The 21,604-nt window shown below is 37.2% G+C and overlaps 1 protein-coding gene across 2 annotated transcripts in view; it reads left to right on the top strand.

The window, feature by feature from the left end:
* The window catches only part of igf2bp1 (insulin-like growth factor 2 mRNA binding protein 1), a 33,479-nt gene extending 16,164 nt beyond the window's left edge, over positions 1-17,315 (top strand). The window contains exons 3-15 of one of the 2 annotated variants that reach the window (XM_081369889.1): positions 7,189-7,237; positions 9,109-9,160; positions 9,355-9,418; positions 10,052-10,339; positions 10,562-10,696; positions 12,404-12,526; positions 12,644-12,779; positions 12,897-13,013; positions 13,193-13,309; positions 14,978-15,052; positions 15,170-15,301; positions 16,326-16,439; positions 16,611-17,315. In XM_081369889.1, coding sequence (XP_081226015.1) covers positions 7,189-7,237; positions 9,109-9,160; positions 9,355-9,418; positions 10,052-10,339; positions 10,562-10,696; positions 12,404-12,526; positions 12,644-12,779; positions 12,897-13,013; positions 13,193-13,309; positions 14,978-15,052; positions 15,170-15,301; positions 16,326-16,439; positions 16,611-16,757 — 1,549 coding nt within the window. In that variant the 3' untranslated portion in view covers positions 16,758-17,315. Of the gene's footprint in view, positions 1-7,188; positions 7,238-9,108; positions 9,161-9,354; positions 9,419-10,051; positions 10,340-10,561; positions 10,697-12,403; positions 12,527-12,643; positions 12,780-12,890; positions 13,014-13,192; positions 13,310-14,977; positions 15,053-15,169; positions 15,302-16,325; positions 16,440-16,610 lie in introns of both variants that reach the window. The other variant, XM_081369888.1, reaches the window with a different exon arrangement.
* Positions 17,316-21,604: the final 4,289 nt, after the last annotated feature.

Genomic DNA, 21,604 nt, shown 5'->3' with positions numbered 1-21,604 from the left:
CTGCATCTATTTGCATTAATTTATGGATTTATCTCTTTATAATGTGACGCATTTGTAGTTGAATATGAATACACTTTCTCCTGCTAGTGCTTGCTTCACATTCTGATCATATTTCCTGATTTAAAAAAAAAAAAAAAACATATATTTTTTAATTCTTTTTGAGCAGCTATTTAATTGAGAGGAAAAAATTAAATAAATGTTCACAAAAAACATCAGTAACTTTGTCTTTTCAGTATATGAGGCTCAAGTCTCAGTTTTGGTTTAAGACAGACTGTGTCCACCACTGCCATGCTATTGGCCATCACCAATGTTCAATGGCTAGAGGCGGGAGATTTATTTTTATTGCTTTCATTGTTATACGACTGTATTGCTGGGGCCGGCAGTAAGCAATATATCGCCCCCTCTCGCTTTCTTCTTCTGGTATGTTACGGGTTGCATCAGCGTGTGTTGATTGCTAAGCTTGGGGAGTGACCTTTCACCTCTCGGAGGAATAGGGCAAGGGGAAAAAAGCAGAGCGGCGAGGGGGTGGGAAGGCCTATCAGGTAATGCAGAGCAGAAAGCTCCACAGGGAGGAGTGTAGAAAGAGGGAACGAGAAACAGAGTGAGAAGAAAGCAGGAAAAAGGGGGGATGGGACGTCTGTTATTTCTGGTAAAGTTGTCTCACCATCTCTGCTACTCTCTACACCACTTTGATTTATGGCTTAACCCTTGCTGTTCCATTCAACGCCTGGAACCACCTCATCTGGTCCCCCCAGGCGAGAGGGTATCTCTATAATGGCTCTCTACACAACTGAACTCTGATCCTTGTCCTTAACTTTGTTACGAGGATGTTTTCATTGACTTGAGGAACCTCCACGTCCATCTAGACCTCAAGCAGCTACGACGTCCCTCCGCGGACTCGTTGTTACGCAAAGAGCGGGAAAGGGAGGTGTGTGGAACTTAGGATCCGCCCCTTCCCCTCCCACACTCGCCCGCCATTTTCAGTGTTGGCTGCGGAGGCCTTGCTGTATGAAGCTTCACTGGCAGTTTACTGACTGAAGTTCTGTTTCATGTCGTACCTCTGTAAAACCACAGTGTGTCTTGTTGAAGAAGAAAAAAAGGTTTAGCATTGTATAATTTCAGTTATGGCTGTGTATTATTTTATTTTTATTTTTTTACATGCAATTTCATTATCTTCAGTATAGAATATTATTTTTTTTCTTTCAGGAGAATGCAGGTCAGATTTTTAAATGTATAACTTATTAGTACAATACAATAGTTATTTAAAGTAAAATAAGATTTGCTTATTAAAAGAAAAGAAAAAAAGATTTGTTTTAGCTGAAAAATAAATATTTAGTGCTGAAAAAAGTAAGCTACTTTTATTTACACCAATTTAATTAGCCTAAAAATAACACTTTTCTCAGATTTTTTTTTTTTTGCTGTGTAGCAAACATTTTTTGCAAACCCATATAAATGCATTGAAGAAATATTATATTTTGTTTAAGTGCTTTTATAATATTTTTATATATTATTATTTGAATATAGAAAAAAGTGTATATATATATATATATATATATATATATATATATATATATATATATATATATATATATATATATATATATATATATAATCATTTTGTTTGAAATTAATTTAAGCAAGAAAATGGATCCCTTCCCTTTGAAATGCTTTTTTACCATATTAAAAAATAATATATATAGTTCGGTGCAAGTGTGATTTTAAGCCCAATTGGAGGTTTTAATAAGTCTTATAGTTTTTGTTTTTATGTTTAATAAAGTTCTAGCAAAACTTTTAGAAAGAATCTGGGATGCCGTTTCATTTCAGATTAATTTCATGCAAGTTGATATTTTGCTCTTGAATATGTGGACAGTTTAGCTGGTAAGTTAGGTTGATTTACTGGTTAGCAATGTATGCATAGTTTTATTTATTTTTTCCTTGGATGTGTAAAAACTTGCCTAGAAGACTTTAGTTTATTTCATAATCTTATAATTCACGTATCCATAATCTGCTGCTGTGTGTGTGTGTGTGTGTGTGTGTGTGTGTGTGTGTGTGTGTGAGTGAGGTGAATGAATGAGTGATGGAGGAGGGGTTAAGGATGTGAGTGATTTAAGTTTCTTTGTGCATATTGTTTCTCTTTTTCCTCCCTTTCTTTCTTTCTTTCTTTCTCTCTCTCTTTCTCTCTGCTTATCTTCCCCCGTTTTTTTATCAACTTCACCTCTGATTGGCTGAGGTGGAAATGGCTGAAAGCAAGACAGGAAGTTGCTCAACGAGGGTTTTGACTTCTAAGGGGTGATTTTTGACTTCCTGTGTGCTTGGTTTCCTGTTGGACCTCTCATACAGTGGGCCTGGAACTGGTTAATTAATTACTGTTAGATCACTAATTTTTTTTGTAGCTTTAAGTGCCATAATTAAATGTCAATTATGACTATGTCATTGCACTTTGAAATGGATACATTGACCTACATTTACACTTATGTGAAGTATTGTAAACTACAAATCACATTAACCTCATGTTTTTGTCTCTAAATCTCCAAAGTTGTTAGTTTCAAAAAATTGTAGTTCGCTGTATTTAGTTCAAACCCTCGTGCATGTCTTCAATGATTTCTTCATGGCTCCCAGCGCCTTCCTCCAACTAGTGTTCCTCTGTTTAAAAAAATTCCCTCACACACAGTTGACAGAAAAAGATTCCTAGTGTCTAAAGCTTTTAAGGTGATTGCATGGTAAGGCTTGTAGAGCAGACACAATTCAGTTTTTTAATGCAATGTGTCCATTGAGACTAAATGGAGTGCAATGTATTGGGAAGCACGTTTATTATCCTCGACAACATGCATTTGTCTTCCGGATTTGTGTCTTTTCGTCTTATTTGATAGGCCTATGCTCATCAAAAGTGGTTTGGTGGATTTTAGCGCTTTTCACACAGACCTAGGTTTGCATGCACCTGTGTAGCGCTTACTGTGTAGGAGACTGCCTGTGTGTTTAATGTCAGTGTGACACATTTGTTCTCTGAACTATAGGGTTCTTTGTTGTGAGTGTGTTTTTGTATATGTACACAGGAGAAGCAGATTTACTTATCGCTTGATCATTTTTTGGTATAAAATTGTATAACATATTTTACTGTGGTATCTAAAAGTTTTAGATACCACAGTAAAATATGTTATGCATTTAGTTGATTTATCAAATAAGACAAACTAACCCTAATGCACATTTAAAAGATTGTCAGCAGGCAACGTAGTTGAGTTTAGTGTGTGTGTGTTTGATATTCCAGGGATTCGGAGTGTGTTTTTGAATATAAGATGAGTCTCCATCTGATGAAGATGGCCCTGCTGATTCCTCAAAGCCAGCTAAGACTGGCCCATCATGCATCTGGATATGCTGGAGGTCTTATTAAAGTTTAGAGTTATTAATGTTAATGTAAAGAGGGTGGTGGAGGTGCACCTGCTTTATATGTGTGTGGGTTTACTTGGCTATAGTTGTTAGGCTAATTATGCCTAGATGTGGATTTTTTGTGTGTGTGTTTGTTTAGCTAAGTTTTAAAAAAATGTATCGATGTGAAAATTACACTAAACTTTAATATTTTTGAAACGGTAATGATGAAATCACATTTATTAAATGTAAATTATTAAGTTATATGGTATATATTTAACAAAAATATACAGCTCTAATATTTAAAATTACAATTACTTTTTAATACTATAGCTGTAATCAAATATAAATTATTTTCACTACCATTCAAACATTTGGGATCAGTAAGATCTCTTATGTTCATCAAGGCTGCATTTATTTGAAATATATTACAATTTAAAGTAACCTTTTCTATGTTAATAAAATGTTAAAATGTAATTTACTCCTGTGATTTTAAAGCTGAATTTTCAGCATCATTACTCAAATCTTCAGTGTCACAAACATCATTCTAATATGCTGATTGGATGCTTAGACATTTATCTGTTATCAATGTTGAAAACAGCTGTGCTGCTTGATATTTTTATGGAATCTTTTTTTTTTCTGTGGAATACATTTTTTTTTCAAGATTCTTTGAATAGAAAGTTCAAGAGAACAGCTTTTATTTTAAAGTAATATTTTCAAATATATATATCACTTTTGATCAATGCAAATTAATGCATCCTTGGTGAATAAAAGTATTCATTTCTTAAAGTGAAAAAAGTCTTACTGATTCCAAACTTTAGAATAGAAGAGTATGGTACGGCCTCATTTAAAATGTGAAGTAAATGTGTTTGTGTGTTTAAGCGTGTTTGCGTGGTATGGAGGAACTGAATGTGCTGAACTGTGTCAAGAAGTATCGTTTTTTTTTCCCTTAATTTTTTTTTTTTTTTTTATCATGTGCTACCGTGTGTGTGTGTGTGGAACGGATAGTTTTGCTAGATGCTCCAGCTAGTGTGAATTTCAGATCTCTTTACTAAAAGAATTGTGTATTTTTTTTATATGATGATAATAATAATGATAATAATAATAATAATATATGATTATTGATTAAACATACTGCTATACATCATTGCAAACTTCTGCTATAGTCTCTGTTCAATCTCGTCTCAAGAAAAGCCAGGAACTCACCTCGCTTTACAAATTGTCCAAATGAGTCTTATTTGGGAAATGCTTGAAAAAAGGCTGTACGCCACCAATTGCAAGATAAAACACTGCTTTAATGAAAAAGTAGCAAATCTTTTGGTTACATGTGACCTCTCTAAATGCTTAGTTGAGAAAGGTCACTTGACCGAAATGTTTGCCACTTTTTCTTTTTTTTCCCATTCATTTGGAATCTTATCTCAAGCCAGAGGCATGTCTATACTTTTTATTTCACTTTTACAAGTTCAAGATATGAGTAAACTTCAGTTATGCACTGCTAATGCTCTCCTAGGACAATTCCACATACCAACCCTCACCCTAACACACACACACACACACACACACACACACACACACACACACACACACCCACACCCACACACCCACCCACCCTAATGTTATTCGCTTGCCTATAGGGCCCTCACCTTTGACCTTTTGTAGGGGGTGAATCTCTTCTTTTTTTCTTCCAATCTTTTCTATCCTTGTTCTTTTCTGTTCTTGTTATTTGTTTTTTTTTTTATTTGCATTTTTGATAGTCTTTGTAGTGCTGTTAGTGATTTGAAATTTCTGTTTCAATGTGTGTTGAGATTCCTGTTTTAACTAAAGCCAAATCTAAACATAGCTTTTATTTGCCACGCCATAAAATACAGAAAAATCCCATGCAACTCTTTCTGGAGAATTTGAGCATGTTAACAGATTTGTGGTTTGTGTCCCATCATCCACTGCTCCATGGCTGGACGTAAGGCCTGCAGCACTACAGGTCAATTCAGAAATGTTTTCGTCTCTAAACAATAGAAAAAGAGACCGAAAGGGGTGTCAGTCCTCTTCGCCTCTTTCATTGACCAATGAGATTGAGAGACTTGGTGGGACGTGACATGATGGGTTTAAATGGATTCAAAGGTGCCAAACAAGAAGGATGTTTTTCAGGAGTGGGGGTGGGGATGAAAAACTCTGTTGCGGGTATATGTGGTGAGTGTGGGTGGGATGCGGAAGAGTCAGGTTGGGGGATGGGTTCGGGGACGAGGTGATTGATCAGTGGGAGAGCGAACAGATTGGTGGTGTTTGTGTGGCCTTTGCCTTTTGTTAACATTTGTTGTATCTTTAGGTGCTTTTCTGCTCTTAATTTACTTGAAACACACTGGAAGACATGTTGCTTTCATCTTGAACTGTGAATGATGTTGGAAGCAAACAAAAGAAGAAAGTACATACTCTAATATCTTAAGCAAGTGCTCCAAGGAATGGCCTTAAAAACAAAACAAAAAAAACATGATTTCATTTGGTTCTGTTTGGCCTGGCCACGCTCACATTGCTGATCTGTGTGGTGTGAAACACCCTTGCAGGATATTCTGTTTTCCCTGATTGGCTGTTTTGCCCGCCATTTGCATGAGGGGAGGTAGAAAGTGAGCAAACGGCGCCATTTTCTTTGCTTGTCAACCAGTGGGCGTCAACCTTGCAGAGTTCAGAGGTCTTTAGGGTTTCTGGTCTCAGTCACCCGAGCAGAGTTTCAGGCCCCTCCCCAAATAACCCCTGGCACTCATTTCCCTCCTTCATCCTAAACGCATACATTGCATCAGAAGGTTGCTGTTACGCCCCCTAGAGGTTCCAGAGTGCTCCAGTATGTGTAGGTTATCTGGATAACCGTCTCCTCTTAACTGTGCCATTGTTATGGTGATGGAGCAGTGCCATGCTGCAGTTCTCAATTTTGACTTAGTTGATTCACTTGTTTTTCCTTTTTTTTTTTTTTTTATCTCTCTCTGCATCTTTTTATTCACTGCATTGCTTTGACATTGCTTTAGTTACTTGCACTTTTTTCTTTTTCTCTCTCTCTTTCTCAACCAATGATTTTGGAAGCTTCCGGGGCAGCTGGCATTGAACTACATCAGTGTCTAGTTTCAATATACACATTCAGTCTCCTCTCTCTCTCTCTCTCTCTCTCTCTCTTCTCTGTTCATTCCGCCTCATTTCCACAAACTTCGAGCAGGACAGATGCTCCCAAGCATCTTTATAATGTTTAATCAACCCAACTATAAATAATAAGAGATTCCCGAATCAGATCACTTTGAGGTCTTTTCATTGACCTTACATGTTCTGTCCTCGAGTTTGAGATGATACTAGTGTTTTAAACTAGAATTTAACACTAGAATTAAACATAATTTGCAATGTTAAAAAAGAACTTGATTTATATCTGCTCACTCTTATGGCATGTGAAAGAATAAAAGTATTAATGTCAGAGCTAAAATGAAGTACCCTTTATGATGGAAGTTACTGTTCAGATGGATTTATCCCTGTTCTGACTTTGACTTTCACCTTTCCATGCTTCTCTTGCCACATCATTTAGATGTAGACAAGACCGGGACCTTTCTGAACGCTAGCCACCAGCGTAAATCAGAATTTGGATGACGTTGAATCACCAGATGTCATTAGTGTAATTAGTTTTAATGTGATTGTGGGTGTAAACTTGAGAGCAGTTTTTGTTGAAAATGTCTGTGGCTGTGACCGCCCCTGACAATTTGTATTGGATATATTGATGGCACTTGTTTCATCAAGCAAAGTTTGTGAGGGGAACCTTTTCTAAACCTCGTTTTCTCTTCATTTCTTCCTCTACAGGACCAGAAAACTCCAGATCAGAAACATTCCGCCACACCTACAGTGGGAGGTGAGTCTGGGTGTGTCCATGTCTGTTCTGACAGTAAGATCTTCTCAGTTTTTCTTAATCGACACGATGCTCTTCACCCAAATGTTCTACTGAAGTGCTTAAGTATGTTTTCCAGACATAGATTAATCCTAATCCTAGAAAAAAATTATTGTGTGCTAGTTTCAGACAGTATCTTAAATTTGACCTAAAAAAAAAAAAAAAAAAAAATTATTTTACATTGGTAAAATATATGAAAGCCAATCTGATGCCAACTGGGTTGTAAAATGTGAAAAAAAAAAATGTATATAATGAAATTAGTCTTGTTATCAATATCATACACAAAATACATGGCTGTTAATTTAGTTTGAGACGAGTTTTAATACAGAGTTACCAAAAAAGTTTAAGGAGTTTTATGGAAAATTAACCTACAAATGGCTTACTTATACCTGTCTGCACATTCTGCCAGAATACGATAAGGTAAATTTACTTGAGAAGGTAAATGACTTGAGATGTTCAGTTTTGTTTTCTGCAAAAAATTCAAAAATGTCATATTAAGTGAGTTTATGCTTAAAACAAGAAAATGGCTGTCTCTGCACATTTTGTTGGAATACGAGAAAGTGTTTCAATATCACACAAAAAAATTCAGCCTCTTCCAAAAAGAAACCTGAAACAGCTTTTTTAAAATGTAAATGTTTTAATACTTAAGTGGACAAAACTGCATCTTAATAATTATGTCATCTGTGCAATTCTGTCACTTTTCTGACTCTGAATAGCGACGTTTGAACTTTCCCTACATGTTCCCGTGTTGGTTTAAACTCAGAGTTTTACCCATGTCATTCAGGTTAGGTGATTTGTGTGTGATTATGAGATTACACCATCGACATACAGTGTCTGGGTATGTGTGTGTGTGTGTGCGCACGGGTGTGGCACAGTGCGTGTTTTATCCGATGGTTGTTGCACTGCCTGACTGTTGTTCTTGCGGGGCGGGGTCTTTCTTGGCACGTCTCCAGCAGGCCCCACTTCTGCCAGCCACTTGTGCCAATGTTAGCCACTAGGAGGCTAAACCCAGGTGGCAAACACCAATCTGATGCCAACTGGGTTTGGTGTAGTCCTGTTTGACAGATGTTATGGAACTTAAGCCTGTTATTATCATACACAAAATCACATACCTGATTATTTTCGTTTGGGATGAGACCATTTTTAATATGAGTTCTGGGAGGTCCTGATAGTTTAAAAAACGTTTTAAACCACAGATGGCTTGTCCTCTTGGCTACACTCTTAAAAATTAAAGGCTACAAAAGGGGATTTTCACAGAGATACCATAGAAGAACAAACAAACTGTCAAAGAACAGTTCTTAAAAGAACCATTTTTTTCTTTTAATAATCTAAAGAACTTTTTCGACTGTTCTTCGTGGAACCAGATGTCATTTAAAGAACCTTTGTTTTTAAGAGTGTAGCTTCATTAAACAAACTACACACTTGTACTTAGAAAACAGGGCTGATGTAAGTAAGTCGAGTCTCTATTTCTTTTGTGAAACCAATCAGTTGAAGCCTTCCTGAAAACCATTACAAATATCTCTTTTTTAAAATCAAGATACATTTACTTGAGAAGGAAAAATGTGCACAAAAATAATCCTGTTTTCCCTTTGAATTATGTTTATTTTTTTTGTCTCATTGACAGATAGCTTTTCTTGTTTTAAGCATAAACTTCACTTGACATCTTAGGGCTTCTTTTCTGAAAAAGTTACCACAATTAAGTCATTTTGCTTCCAAAATAAATGTTTTGATTTAAGAAATATATATATATATATTTTTATTATTTACTGGAAAACAAGACAAAAATACAGAGTAATTTTCCTTGCGTTCATTTCGTTCTTTTGTATCCATTGTAGGTTCTTGATGGTCTGCTTGCCCAGTATGGAACTGTTGAGAACTGTGAACAAGGTAAATTAATACCTGGAGTGTTATTTGTTTTGGATTATGGACATTGAAGTGAATACTAATGAAATAACACAACAATTTGTATTACTGTGAAAGATTAGTTCATAATGAACACTTGGACATGTTGCTAATTCTTTTAGAGTATCAGTAAGTAATTTACACTCTGCTTCTCTCTCTGTTCTTATTTTTCCCTGTAGTGAACACAGAGAGTGAGACCGCAGTTGTGAACGTCACATATGGGACACGGGAGCATGCTAGACAGTGAGTGGACTTTGCCCTGCAATCTTAACTTAAAGCTTAAGTGTGTAATTTTTCCACTAGTGTCACCAAATAGAATGGAATTTTGTCAAATAGATTTCCCTGTCTGCCATTGGTCGGACAAGCAGAAAGCCCCTCCCCAAACTCACACCATTGGTTGAGATAATGTCTGTGCTGGTCTGGATTCTCAATGTTTTGAAAGCACCACTGTTTTCAATTTTTAGAACAAAAAAAAAAAAACCCGACAAAAGACTGTGCATTTTAAGATGGGATCAAAAAAGTATTTTAATACAAAAGTTACCCATTTCAGGTTTATAAATGACTTGTCTTTGTGTAATATCAAATTAAACCTCCACACGCCTTCTCACTGAGATATATTTTCTTGTTTGAGGCTGACACCTACTGGCTAAATATGAGATGTGTCAGCCTGGATTCTTCATCGGATTAATTCATTATGTTTCTTAACCTTTAAGGCAAATCACTTCTATTTAACTGTGAAATTATCCATATGATTTAATCTTTGTGCATTTAATCAGTTAGCATTCATCCACACGACAGTGACATTTTCTCCAAAAAGACTGTCCGTTGCTATAAACCCTGCATTCATGCATATTATTTATGCATTTCGTCCCAAAGAGCTATTCAGAAGCTCAACGGTTACCAATTTGAGAACAACTCCCTGCATGTGTCATACATCCCCGACGAGAACTCTGAGGTCGACTCTCAACGAGGCCCAGACAACGGCCGTCGTCCTGGATACGGTCCGCGAGGAAACCGCCAGATGTCGCCTGGTTCGGGAATTCCCTCCAAACATCAGCACGCTGACATCCCTCTCAGGCTGCTGGTGCCCACGCAATACGTGGGTGCCATCATTGGCAAGGAGGGCGCCACCATCCGTAACATCACCAAGCAGACTCAGAGCAAGTGAGTGATTGACTCAAAGTGTGATTTTATGGGAAATGTTTAATGGAATGGAACAGACACTTATTTAATTTAAAAGAAGAATTCACCCTCATGGCGCTCCAAACCTGTAAAAATTTTTAACATGTTTTTTTATTTTATTTTGCTTGTGCCTTTGTTAGTTTTATTCACTGTCTGATGCATAACATTTACAACTCCTCCCTCTCTTCTCCTCTCATCTCTTAGGATTGATGTGCATCGTAAAGAGAACGCAGGTGCCGCCGAAAAGCCAATAAGTATCCATTCTACCCCAGAGGGCTGTTCATCGGCCTGCCGCATGATCCTGGAAATCATGAACCAGGAGGCCAAGGACACCAAAACGTGAGTGATAATAAGTTTACACACTTAGTCAAGTCCAGAGCAGTGATTCCTTACACCTTTCACTGCAAGTGCAGTATACACTACCATTCACAAGTTTGGGGGCTTTAAAAAAAATAAAACAGTAAAGACTTTTATATATTGTTACAAAAGATTTATATTTCAAATAACCCTGAAAAAATTTATCAGTTTCCACATAAATATTAAACGGCACAACTGTTTTCAACATTGATTATAATAATAAATGTTTCTTGAGCAGCAAATCATCATATTAGAATGATTTCTGAAGGATCATGTGACACTGAAGACTGGAGTAATGATGCTGGAAAAAACAGCATTGCCTTCAGAGGAATACATTAAATTTTTTTTTTAATTGAAAATCTATTTTAAATTGTAATATTTCACCAAATTACTGTTTTGACTGTACTTTTGATAAAATAAATGGTGAGCATAAGAGACTTTCAAAAACATTTAAAGTCCCCATGTGGTCAATAATTTTTAGTGCTGGGAAAAAATTAATCGTGATTAATCGCATCCAAAATAAAAGTTTGTGTTTGCATAATATATATGTGTGTGTACTGTGTAATTATTTTGTATATATAAATACACACATATGCATGTATATATTTAAGATTTTTATTTATTTATATATAAATTATTTATATTTATACATAATATAAATTATGTATAAATGTATGTACAGTATATACATGCAAATATTTCTTAAATAAATACATGCATATGTGTGTATTTATATATACAAAATAATTATACACAGTACACACACATATTATGCAAACACAAACTTTTATTTTGGATGCGATTAATCGCGATTAATTTTTTCCCAGCACTAATAATTTTATCCCTTAAAACTCATCTTTTTGATCACCAAAATTACACATTTAAAAAAAAAATCCTGTGAAAAAAATGCATTCATGCCTTAAAATAGCTTGAATATAACTATATAACCCTTGGTTTATTTAGTATGTTGAACCATGAATATTCAAATGAGCATGTATCAGAATGATAATGCGTTTTATGTATCGCTCTCAACAACGTTGGACACATAACGCTAATTAATATTATTAGCCTTTTGCTTGACTTTTCAAACAGCTAATAATGTGTTGCTAATGTTACACAAACCATGTTCCCGTTCGCCATCTCAGAGTCAGACAGCTCTAACAATCATCATCCTTAAAAATGCTTTCAATAACTCAGAACGTCAGTGGAGAAAGACATAGTTCATCATAACATATTATACATCATTCACCTGCTATATATTGCTAAATGTACCCGGTTTAACATATCAACATAAAAATATACCGTGATGATCTGGCTTCTTCAGACTCCCCAGCTTCAGAGCGGTCATAGTTAATGATATGCTAAAGCCCGCCCGTATGTTGGCGTGATTGGCTACAAGGTAGTTAGTAAAGTCAGAAACACCAGCGATTTCAAACCGCGTCTTTAGATCAGTTTTAAAGAGAAAATACTCAGCAAAGGTGTTGACTTTGAATTTGCACATGGTTTGTCTTTAAAGCACATTAAAAACACCACATAGACTGCTTAACAACATTTTAAAAATTGATTTTCACCACAGGGGGGGATTTAAAATTTTTCATTTTTCTCGAAACCTTCAGTCCTTTGGATTGTCAGTGCTGGTTCATGTCTGCTCTCAGATCTTTATTAACAATCTTCATTCATTTCTGGTAGTGCTGATGAGGTGCCTCTGAAGGTTCTTGCCCACAACAACTTTGTTGGCCGCTTGATCGGTAAAGAGGGACGCAACCTGAAGAAAGTGGAACAAGACACTGATACCAAGATCACAATATCACCGTAAGCAATGAAAGGACATAATAAAAAAATGAAAGGAACCAACCAGCGGCCCCATTTTGTACTGAGCTGCCTTAACACGATTGGTGGCATTTATATTCTGAATGTCTCTCACTGCAGACTGCAGGATCTGACCCTTTATAACCCAGAGAGGACCATTACAGTGAAGGGCTCGATCGAAGCCTGCTGCCTGGCGGAACAGGAGATCATGAAGAAAGTGCGAGAGGCATATGACAATGACATCGCTGCCATGAATGTGAGTTTTCGTAAGATAGAAAAATGTGTATTTCCTTGTAAGCGTAACTTACTTGGCCACGAAACATGAATGTGAAGCCTAATCTGAATCTACATTTGCCTTTTCATCCAGCAACAGACTCACCTGATCCCTGGACTAAACCTGGGAGCCATTGGCCTCTTCCCGCCGTCCTCGGCCATGCCGCCTCCTTCCCTCGGAAACTCTGTGCCTGGTCCTCCCTATGGCCCTATGGGGGTACGACCAATTTTCTCATTATTCATTATTCATTTCTAAAAAAAACATAGATACTGCTGTCACATAACTCGGCCTCTTGTGGCATCTTTACCTTATTATGGTCTGTAAGCACAATTCTTTATCGGGGTGTTCACCATATGTTGTGATGTGAGAGTTATTTGTTTTGTGTCTCCTTACAGGCCGCTGAACAGGAGACCGTCCACGTGTACATCCCAGCCCAAGCCGTGGGAGCCCTTATTGGCAAGAAGGGACAGCATATCAAGCAGCTAAGCCGTTTTGCTGGAGCGTCTATTAAGGTAACTTTTATGAAAATGCATTGTGGTTGATCTCTTCGGGTTCCCATGCTTCCAGAATTTTTTTTTTACTTGAACCCTCCTAATGCATTTAAAAACTGTAAATACACCTTTTGCATTTCAGGGTCTGTTTGGACCCGGTGAAACGTAAGCTTATAAAACAGTCAGAACTCAATGTTTTTCAACTAAAATCATATTGTATCTAATCAGTAACTTCTCATTGAGTGAATGCACAAAGGTTTTGAATGTTACCATGTGTTTACCATGCTATTACTTAATTTACCCCCTTTTTATTATATATTATATATATATAAAAAAAAGAGAATTTTTCAAGAACTATAGCAAAAATGTGATGCAAGAAAAGATTTTATCTGTATTTATGAGAAACATTATTAGAATATATCATTTGATTCAATTTATAAGAACAGAATTATAAGAACATGAGTTATAAGTTTTGGTCTATGAACTTTTGCTCTATAAAATACATTGACATTGTCATTTTATTTTAATTTCAGAATTACTGTGTGTGTGTGTATGCGCAAACATGTTTATGAACAAAATGTATCCCAGTGGGAAGGAAATGAATGTGTGTGTGTGTGTGTGTGTGTGTGTGTGTGTGTGTGTGTAGGAAAGAGGCAAATTTGAGACAAATCTAATTAATAGATGAAAAAAATAATCAGCATTAATTGAATGTGTAAAGCCACAGTTTCTGAAAGCAAAGGGTATAACAATGTGGTTGAAATGGTTACATCTCTTAATTTTTTTTGTTTAAAAAAATCTGGGGAAAAAAGATGTGTATTTTGACAGTCTTAACAAACTTGCAAAGTTTCATCTTCGTACTAAAAACTATGGATTTAAAAAACAAAACAATGATGTACCTCTTCTGAGTCAAAACACACCTGAATGCAATAGGAGAACGAGATTGTTCACCCAAAAATGAAAATTCATCTATATCCTTACCCTCATGTCGTTTTAAACCTGACATTTTAAAAAAATGTTTTCGGTTTGTGAATGAATCAGTCGTTTTTATTTTTATGAATGAATCATTATTTTTACTTGGAGCTTTTCAATGAAATCAACACACTGAGCTATTTTATGGATTCAGGATTTCAGATTACTTTATATGGACTACTTTTATGGTATTTTATAATACTTTATGATACCTTTGCATACATTTTTCATTAAAAAAATTGCATGGAAAAGAGTATCATACACATTCAAATCTGTAAGGTCTGTAAGATAAAAAGAAAATAAATGTTTTTTAAAAAGAAGTATCTTATGCTCACCAATGTTGTATTTATTTGATCAAAAATACAGTAAAAACAATATTATTGTACAGTAGGTACATTTATTACAGTAAAATATCATTATAGTTTAAAATATCTTTTCTATTTGTATTTTAAAATTTAATTCAATGTTTCTGATAACAAAGCAGAATTTTCAGCATCATTACTCCAGTCTTCAGTGTCACATGATCCATAGAAATCATTAAAATATTCTTATTTGCTGCTCAAAAAACAATTCTTATTATTATCAATGTTGAAAACAGTTGTGTGGGTTAATATTTTTATAGTCACGGGTCATCTCAGATCAAATATTGTTATTTCATTTTAAATATTGAGGTTTATGTTCCCTTTTCCTGAAGGACATCTCAAATGCATTTTTCCTTAGATTGCACCAGCAGAGGCTCCAGACTCGAAAATGCGAATGGTCATCGTGACAGGGCCTCCGGAGGCCCAATTCAAGGTTTGCATGAATGCATGGTTTGCAAAGTCATTTCAGATCAAATTTTCCAAATTAATTTGTTGTCAGGAAGACCGTCAGTAGATACACAAGTCATTTAACAAGCCCTTTGTGTTTTAGGCTCAAGGCAGAATATACGGTAAGCTGAAGGAGGAGAACTTCTTTGGCCCCAAAGAGGAGGTGAAGTTGGAGACGCACATCAAAGTAGCAGCTGCAGCGGCAGGAAGGGTCATCGGAAAGGGCGGGAAAACTGTAAGTCATACATCATTAACATATATTGCTGATAGCTGTCAGATGATGACCGCTCTTTAGAGGAAGAGTATCCATAAAGTTACTTCATGAAATGAAATGTTGGAGACCGATTATTACAGAGAAAGTTGCTTATTAGGGGTGCAGAATATATTGGTGGCAGACAGTTTGTGGTGGCTCATTTTACTTGGTGTATGATTACATATGTTTAACCTGATGAATCAAGAAGTTCAAGACAGGGTTGCCAGATCCACATTTTATTTGAAGCTCACCTCCCTTCTAATAATCATAAAGAGCTTTGTGCTTTGTTACTTCTGATCAGTCTCAGCTTTTAACTTCTGCCCATTTTATCAAGAAATATTAATATTAAAGGGTCCTGTATATATGGATATGCGTGTATTCCTGTGATGTCAAAGCTGGTTTTTCAGCATCATTACTCCAGTCTTCAGTGTCACATGATCCTAATGAAATCATTCAAATACGCTGATTTGCTGCTCAAGAAACATTTCTTATTATTATTATCAATATTGAAAACGGTTTTGTTGCTTTTTTTTGTTTGGAAACTGTGATAAATGTGATACAAGACTCTTAGAAAGAATAAAATAGAGAAGAAAGTTCAAAAGAAAAGGATTAATTTGCAAAATACAAATTCAGATCTTAACATAAATGGCTTTACTGTCAGTTTTGATCAGTTTAATGCATCTTTGCTGAATACATTTTTAATTTCTTAAAAAAATGTGAAAGTATAGAAAAAAATATATATATATATGTATCTCTCTCTCTCTCTCTCTCTCTCTCTCTCTCTCTGAAAAAAAAAAAATATATATATATGTATATGTGTCTCTCTCTTTCTCTCTCTCTCTCTTTCTCTCTATCTCTCTCTCTCTCTCTCTCTGAAAGAACGCGGTCTGGCAGTGTCCATCCATCTCTCTTTAATGCCGAAATGTAAATATGAGAACTTTAGAAATTAAAAGAAAAAATGCTTGAATGTACTGATCAAAACTGTGCTTCTGATTTCATTGATCAGGTGAATGAGCTGCAGAACCTCACCGCTGCTGAAGTAGTGGTTCCCCGAGAGCAAACCCCTGATGAACACGACCAGGTCATCGTCAAAATCATCGGCCACTTTTACGCAAGTCAGGTGAGTTGCTTATCTTTCTGTAGTCTCTGCACAAGTATACTTCACTTAGTGGACCCCCCAAAGAGCTTGGTTGACATTTCATTTGGCTAGAATGTTACAAAAACTTGGCACATGGCACAGCAGACAGTGCTAAAATGCTGTTTTTTGTTGTTGTTACTGTTTCCTCTCTAGTTGGCACAGAGGAAGATCAGGGACATTTTGACACAAGTCAAGCAGCAGCAGAAAGGAGGTATGGGAGGCCAGCAGGGGCCCCATCCGCAGGTCGCGACTGAGCCGGGATCCCCGCAGGGACTGGCACAAGAACCCAGGAGGAAGTGAGAGGCCGGGGCCGCTACCCAGTCAGACGGACAGACAAATGGGAGGACAAACGAGCGGACTGACTGAGAGAGAGAGAGAGAGAGAGAGAGAGAGTGACACACAGACCCAGCGGTAGACAGGGAGAAATGAGCAGCAAACTGAGAGGGATTTAAAAAGAGAACAAAAGACAAAAAAAAACATGCCTGAGAGAGAAAGAGGACACAAGTTTAGTGAAAATGAACAAGAAAAAAAAAAAAAAAGAGTGATTTTTCTAAAGAAGAGAGATAACTAGAAAACAGAGACCAGATGCCAGGCCAGGTGGAGTGACTGAGGTTGGCGAGGAGGTCTGTCAGAGCGGAGCGCCCTCTGGTGAGAGCTTTTATACATAGCCGCTTATTAGGAATAGGGCATAATGAAGGTCCCGCAAAAGTTCAGCTACATAGGACCCTCAGCCATCAGCAGTCACTTCAAAATTTTAACTGTTTTTTTTTTTAAAGATAGAGATATATGTATAGAAATGTTTATTCAGAGGTATTATTAATGAAATGCAGTGAGGTAGAGATGGGAGAGAGAAAGAGAGCAGAGAATCAGTCCAATGTTTTAGTGGGTGTGGTCACCAATCAGGTGACTTCTCCCTACCTATCAGAGATGAGGGGAGGGGCCAAAGTTGTTAACACTGCTCTTGAAGTCCCCCACGCTAAACTGTGGGGGTGACGAGATGAAAAAAAAATGAGGTTGTAAATATAATCTTCATGACTTTGAGTTGAGATGCTGCACGTTTAGTCGTCTGCAATCGTACACCCGGGTTGAGAGGGTTGCCGCATTTTTCGGAGGCTTCCCTTTCAGGCTGCGTGCCGTTTGGCTGGCGGGACGTGCGGCGAGAGTTCAGTAAGCGTGTGGGCTAAAGGTGACCTCTGCAGTTGTATTGCAGTGGCTCAGCTTTGATGTGCGGATGGCCAACAATCCCGCCCTTAACCACGCCAGCGATGATCGCTGCAGCGCCGCCCACACCCAAACGGCATATTTTATATATATTATATATATATGATATGTGAGTTAACCTGGCCCCTCATTGCATTGGAGCAGGCAGACGATGAAATGGAGCGTACCGTAATTTCAGAAAACGAGACTTAGAGCATCTTTTTTAAAAGCGTGTTCGCTTTTAGGAATGTGTGATTTACGTGTTCGCTTTTTTAAAAAGCATTTGTCATCTCTAAACCTGGCCTTCAGACGTGGTGTTCTGTTTTTCCTGAGAATAAATATACTTTAAAAATATGCCGAGACCGAATTAACTGAGGGCAGTCGTCTTGAATGCCAGGTTTGATTGACAGGGTACAGCCTCCACAAACCTGCCTTTAGGACAAAGGTCAAGAATAGGGGACAGCAATATGGTTTCTGTGCTCTCTCTCTCTCTCGCCCACTTTGTTCGACATTTGCCGATGAGGTTGCCAGGGTCCTGGCTTTTCTCACTGAACCTAGAACAGATTAGATAAAATGAATTAAGAAAAAACAAAAAAACTACCTCAGGGTATTGTTACCTCAGTATTCCTAATTTCGTTCTTCTTTTCTTTTTCTTTTTGATTCCCCCCCCCCCTTTTTTTTTTTGCTTGCTGGTGTTTTATATAAAAGCTGATAGTCTTGAATATTTTATTTTTTTAAGGAAGAAATATTTTAAATTTTTTCCCATTATTTTTCTTTTTTGGTATGCGTGTTTGGGGAGAGTGTAATCGAGGTTTTTTTTTCCCTCACCTGAGCTCAGAAGGACTCCTAGGAAAAATGATGAATTGTTTTGTGAGTCTCGCAGCCTTTAGGCCAGCCTGGGGGTCCTTGAAGAGTCACACTTGAAATCACTGGCCAATGGGACGTAGGACGGATCTTACCATCTCTTAATGGTGCATAATGAACGTTGCCAAACCACAGGAATTCAATTTTGGCGCTAATGCGTATGTTTGTTGTACAAGCTGACTGTAGAAAACAAAACAATGGCCTTTTTCCTAACTTGTGCCATTTTACTTTTGCACCTGTGGTGTGATCTTGTTCATTCTGCACTAAAGGACTTTGACATCATTGGTTGGCTTACTTGAAAGGGCTCGACTTACTCGTCATGCTTAAAAAACGAAAGCATGTCGACCATCATCGGCCCGAAGACACTGAATGTGAACCATTTAACATCTTTCTTTTTTTCTTTCGGATGGAGTCTCGTCCTTCTCCATTGTCCTGTGCAAGTGCGCGTGAGTGCGTTTACTAATTGAGTTTGAGTGTTAAATCTTTTTTTTGTTGGGGAAGTGGTTTGGGTGTTTTAAAAAGGCAGAAACATAGAAAAACACTCTATGGCCTCGGTCATACTCATTTTTTTAAAACTGACTGAGAACAAAAGGTACCTTTTGAAAAACGGGAGCCAAAAAATATTGAAAAAAATGAAAGCATTCACATCTCTCAAATTTAAACCTGTAAATAAATTTGTTCAACGGAGCAATCGGGGGAGGGGGGGAAATAATTGTTTGTATTTTTTTAGAATAAAAAACTAATTGGATAAAGGAAGGAAAGACTTTTAGCCGTTAAAGATGGATGGACACTGCCAGACCGCGTTCTTTCAGGTTCCATTCAGACATCTGCGAAGGGTTTGCCAGCATGTTCATGTGCTTTAACAGATCAAGGTCTTTAATTTAGTTTTTACTTTTTGTTTTACAAAAGCTTCCCTTTTTCACACTAGTCTTCTGATTTCTGCTTGAGGATTGAACTTGTCAATGACTTGTCAATGCGTACTGCTCTTCAGGCAGGAAAGAAGCGTCTGTCCATAGATTTCTGTCAGACACCAAGACACACTCACACACTTCTGCTCTGTTCAGACTGCAGCAGCCTTTTTGTTTTTACCTTTTTGTTTTTCTTTTAGACAGCAAGCTTTATTTGGACATGACATCTGGTTGCGAACTGTTTCATCAATAAAAGACAAAAAAAAAAATATATATATATATGTGAGCGAGAATTATTAACATAACCGCAGATCTCCAAGAACTAACATAGTTTAAAAAAACAACAACGAAATAGTAGATATGTTATTGTAATTGCATTTTTATTATTTTGTCTTTTTTTTATTATTATTATTATTATTATTATTATTTGGGTGAAAGGTATAAGCGATGAGATGGAGATGCCCTGGACAGATTCAGTGGACATTTTGTAAAGGTTTTAGATGTCACATTTGTCCCCTTCTTCTTCAACCCCCACCCCCACCCCCACCACTCGCTACCTTCATCCGCTCATTTTTGTTTTGCGTTGGTGGTATCCGATTCAAAAGAAACATTAGTTCTGGAATAGAACGCCCTCTCTCACGCTGGCCTCGTTTGTGACTGTTTTCTCTGTTCAGTTCAGTCGTTTGATGTTGAATTTATTTTTACTCATTCGTTTTTCTTCTCGCAAATTGTCTCCATTTATGTAGTTTGGATGATAGCTAGGTTTCTTCTCGATCAGAGTTCTTTATGCAGACACCTCTTACACTGCTACTAGTTCATTTGAAATGCTAACAAATGATTCGTTCTTCATGTAATACCTGTGCCAAACTGGGATTCTCTTTGTGTTTTGTTGTTGTACTCCAGAAAAAAGGAACTAATTAAGACTGTACGCAGTCAGGAACGGATGCAGTGCTATGTATTAGACACACGGTTCCCTGAGTACCGCGAGTCGACTTCCTGTTTGGCACTTGGAAATGTTTTCTTCTATCCTTTTTATTTCAAGGTCCTCCACACGTTGTTGTTGTTGTTGTTGTTGGTGGTGGTGGCGAGGGCTTGAACAAGCAGTAGAACCGTTTCGCTAGCATACTTGAGCTTGGGAAAAAAAGATAGTATGTTGTTTAACTTATGCAATTCTGTGACGAGTCAAACGAATGGCTGTCGTTTGTCACACGGACTGTTAAGTGTCCACTGGGAAAAGTTGCATTGCAGTGCATAGATTTACACGTAGACCACAGGTTGAAGCGCAGCTTATAGTTGGGTGTGATTATCATATCGACGTTGCATGCCACTGTTGTATCTCACCGTGCTAGTTTCTGGCCTCTCCTTAAGGAAAACATTTGGGTGCTAACAAATGACGACTCAAACCTCACATAACTAGGAACGCTACCTCAAGACTTAGCCATAAGATTGTTTTTATCAAGCAGACGAGAGCGAAAGTGCATGTTACATTTTACTTTTGAGTTTTAATTTATTTCTAGCTTTTCATTTCTGTAGACGTTTGGATAGAATAGCCTACTACTCCAGCTTCGAGTTGGGCGAGGTGGCAGGACGGGAAACGGATGTGTGGTGTGATGGTTTGCACGAGAGGAGGAACCTGTGAAATTCGGTTAGTGCACAATTAAGCTCAATTAGAATTCTCCCCACATCATGGCGCAGATGTAACTCGGCCAGCATTCGTAGAGTGACTGAGGATACCGGTGTAGACGAAACACACAATCGTGCCTGTTGCGCTATCTTCTCTGTGTCCTTTCCCACCTCAATGGCACCACCACTACCTCCACGCCACGCAGCCTTGTCCCCAAAAACAATCCTTCCTGTTTAAAAGCCCTTTTCTCGCTGGTCTTAAAAACGGCTTCACTTTCTTTTTTTCTTTTTTTTTTTTGCTGAAACTAGATTGAAATCAGCAATAAAATGGCAATTCTGCCCGGAGCTTCTACTAACTTTCTGTCCTGATCATTTTATGATTTCACGGCCTGAATCAAAAGGCCTGTAACCATGCGTTTTTCATTTCTTTTTTGGTTGATCTACCTCTTAGAATAAAGACAAACAGATAGGACATGACATAAATCAAAAAAAAAAAAAAAAAAAAAAAAAAGACACAAAAAGTTAATTTTGAAAATGTTAGGCTTAATGAAT

This window comes from Scardinius erythrophthalmus (genome assembly GCF_964197995.2).
Source record: "Scardinius erythrophthalmus genome assembly, chromosome: 1".
Classification (NCBI taxonomy): domain Eukaryota; kingdom Metazoa; phylum Chordata; class Actinopteri; order Cypriniformes; family Leuciscidae; genus Scardinius; species Scardinius erythrophthalmus.
Note: the sequence above shows the minus strand (reverse complement) of the source record. Positions and strands in the feature narration are given on the sequence as shown.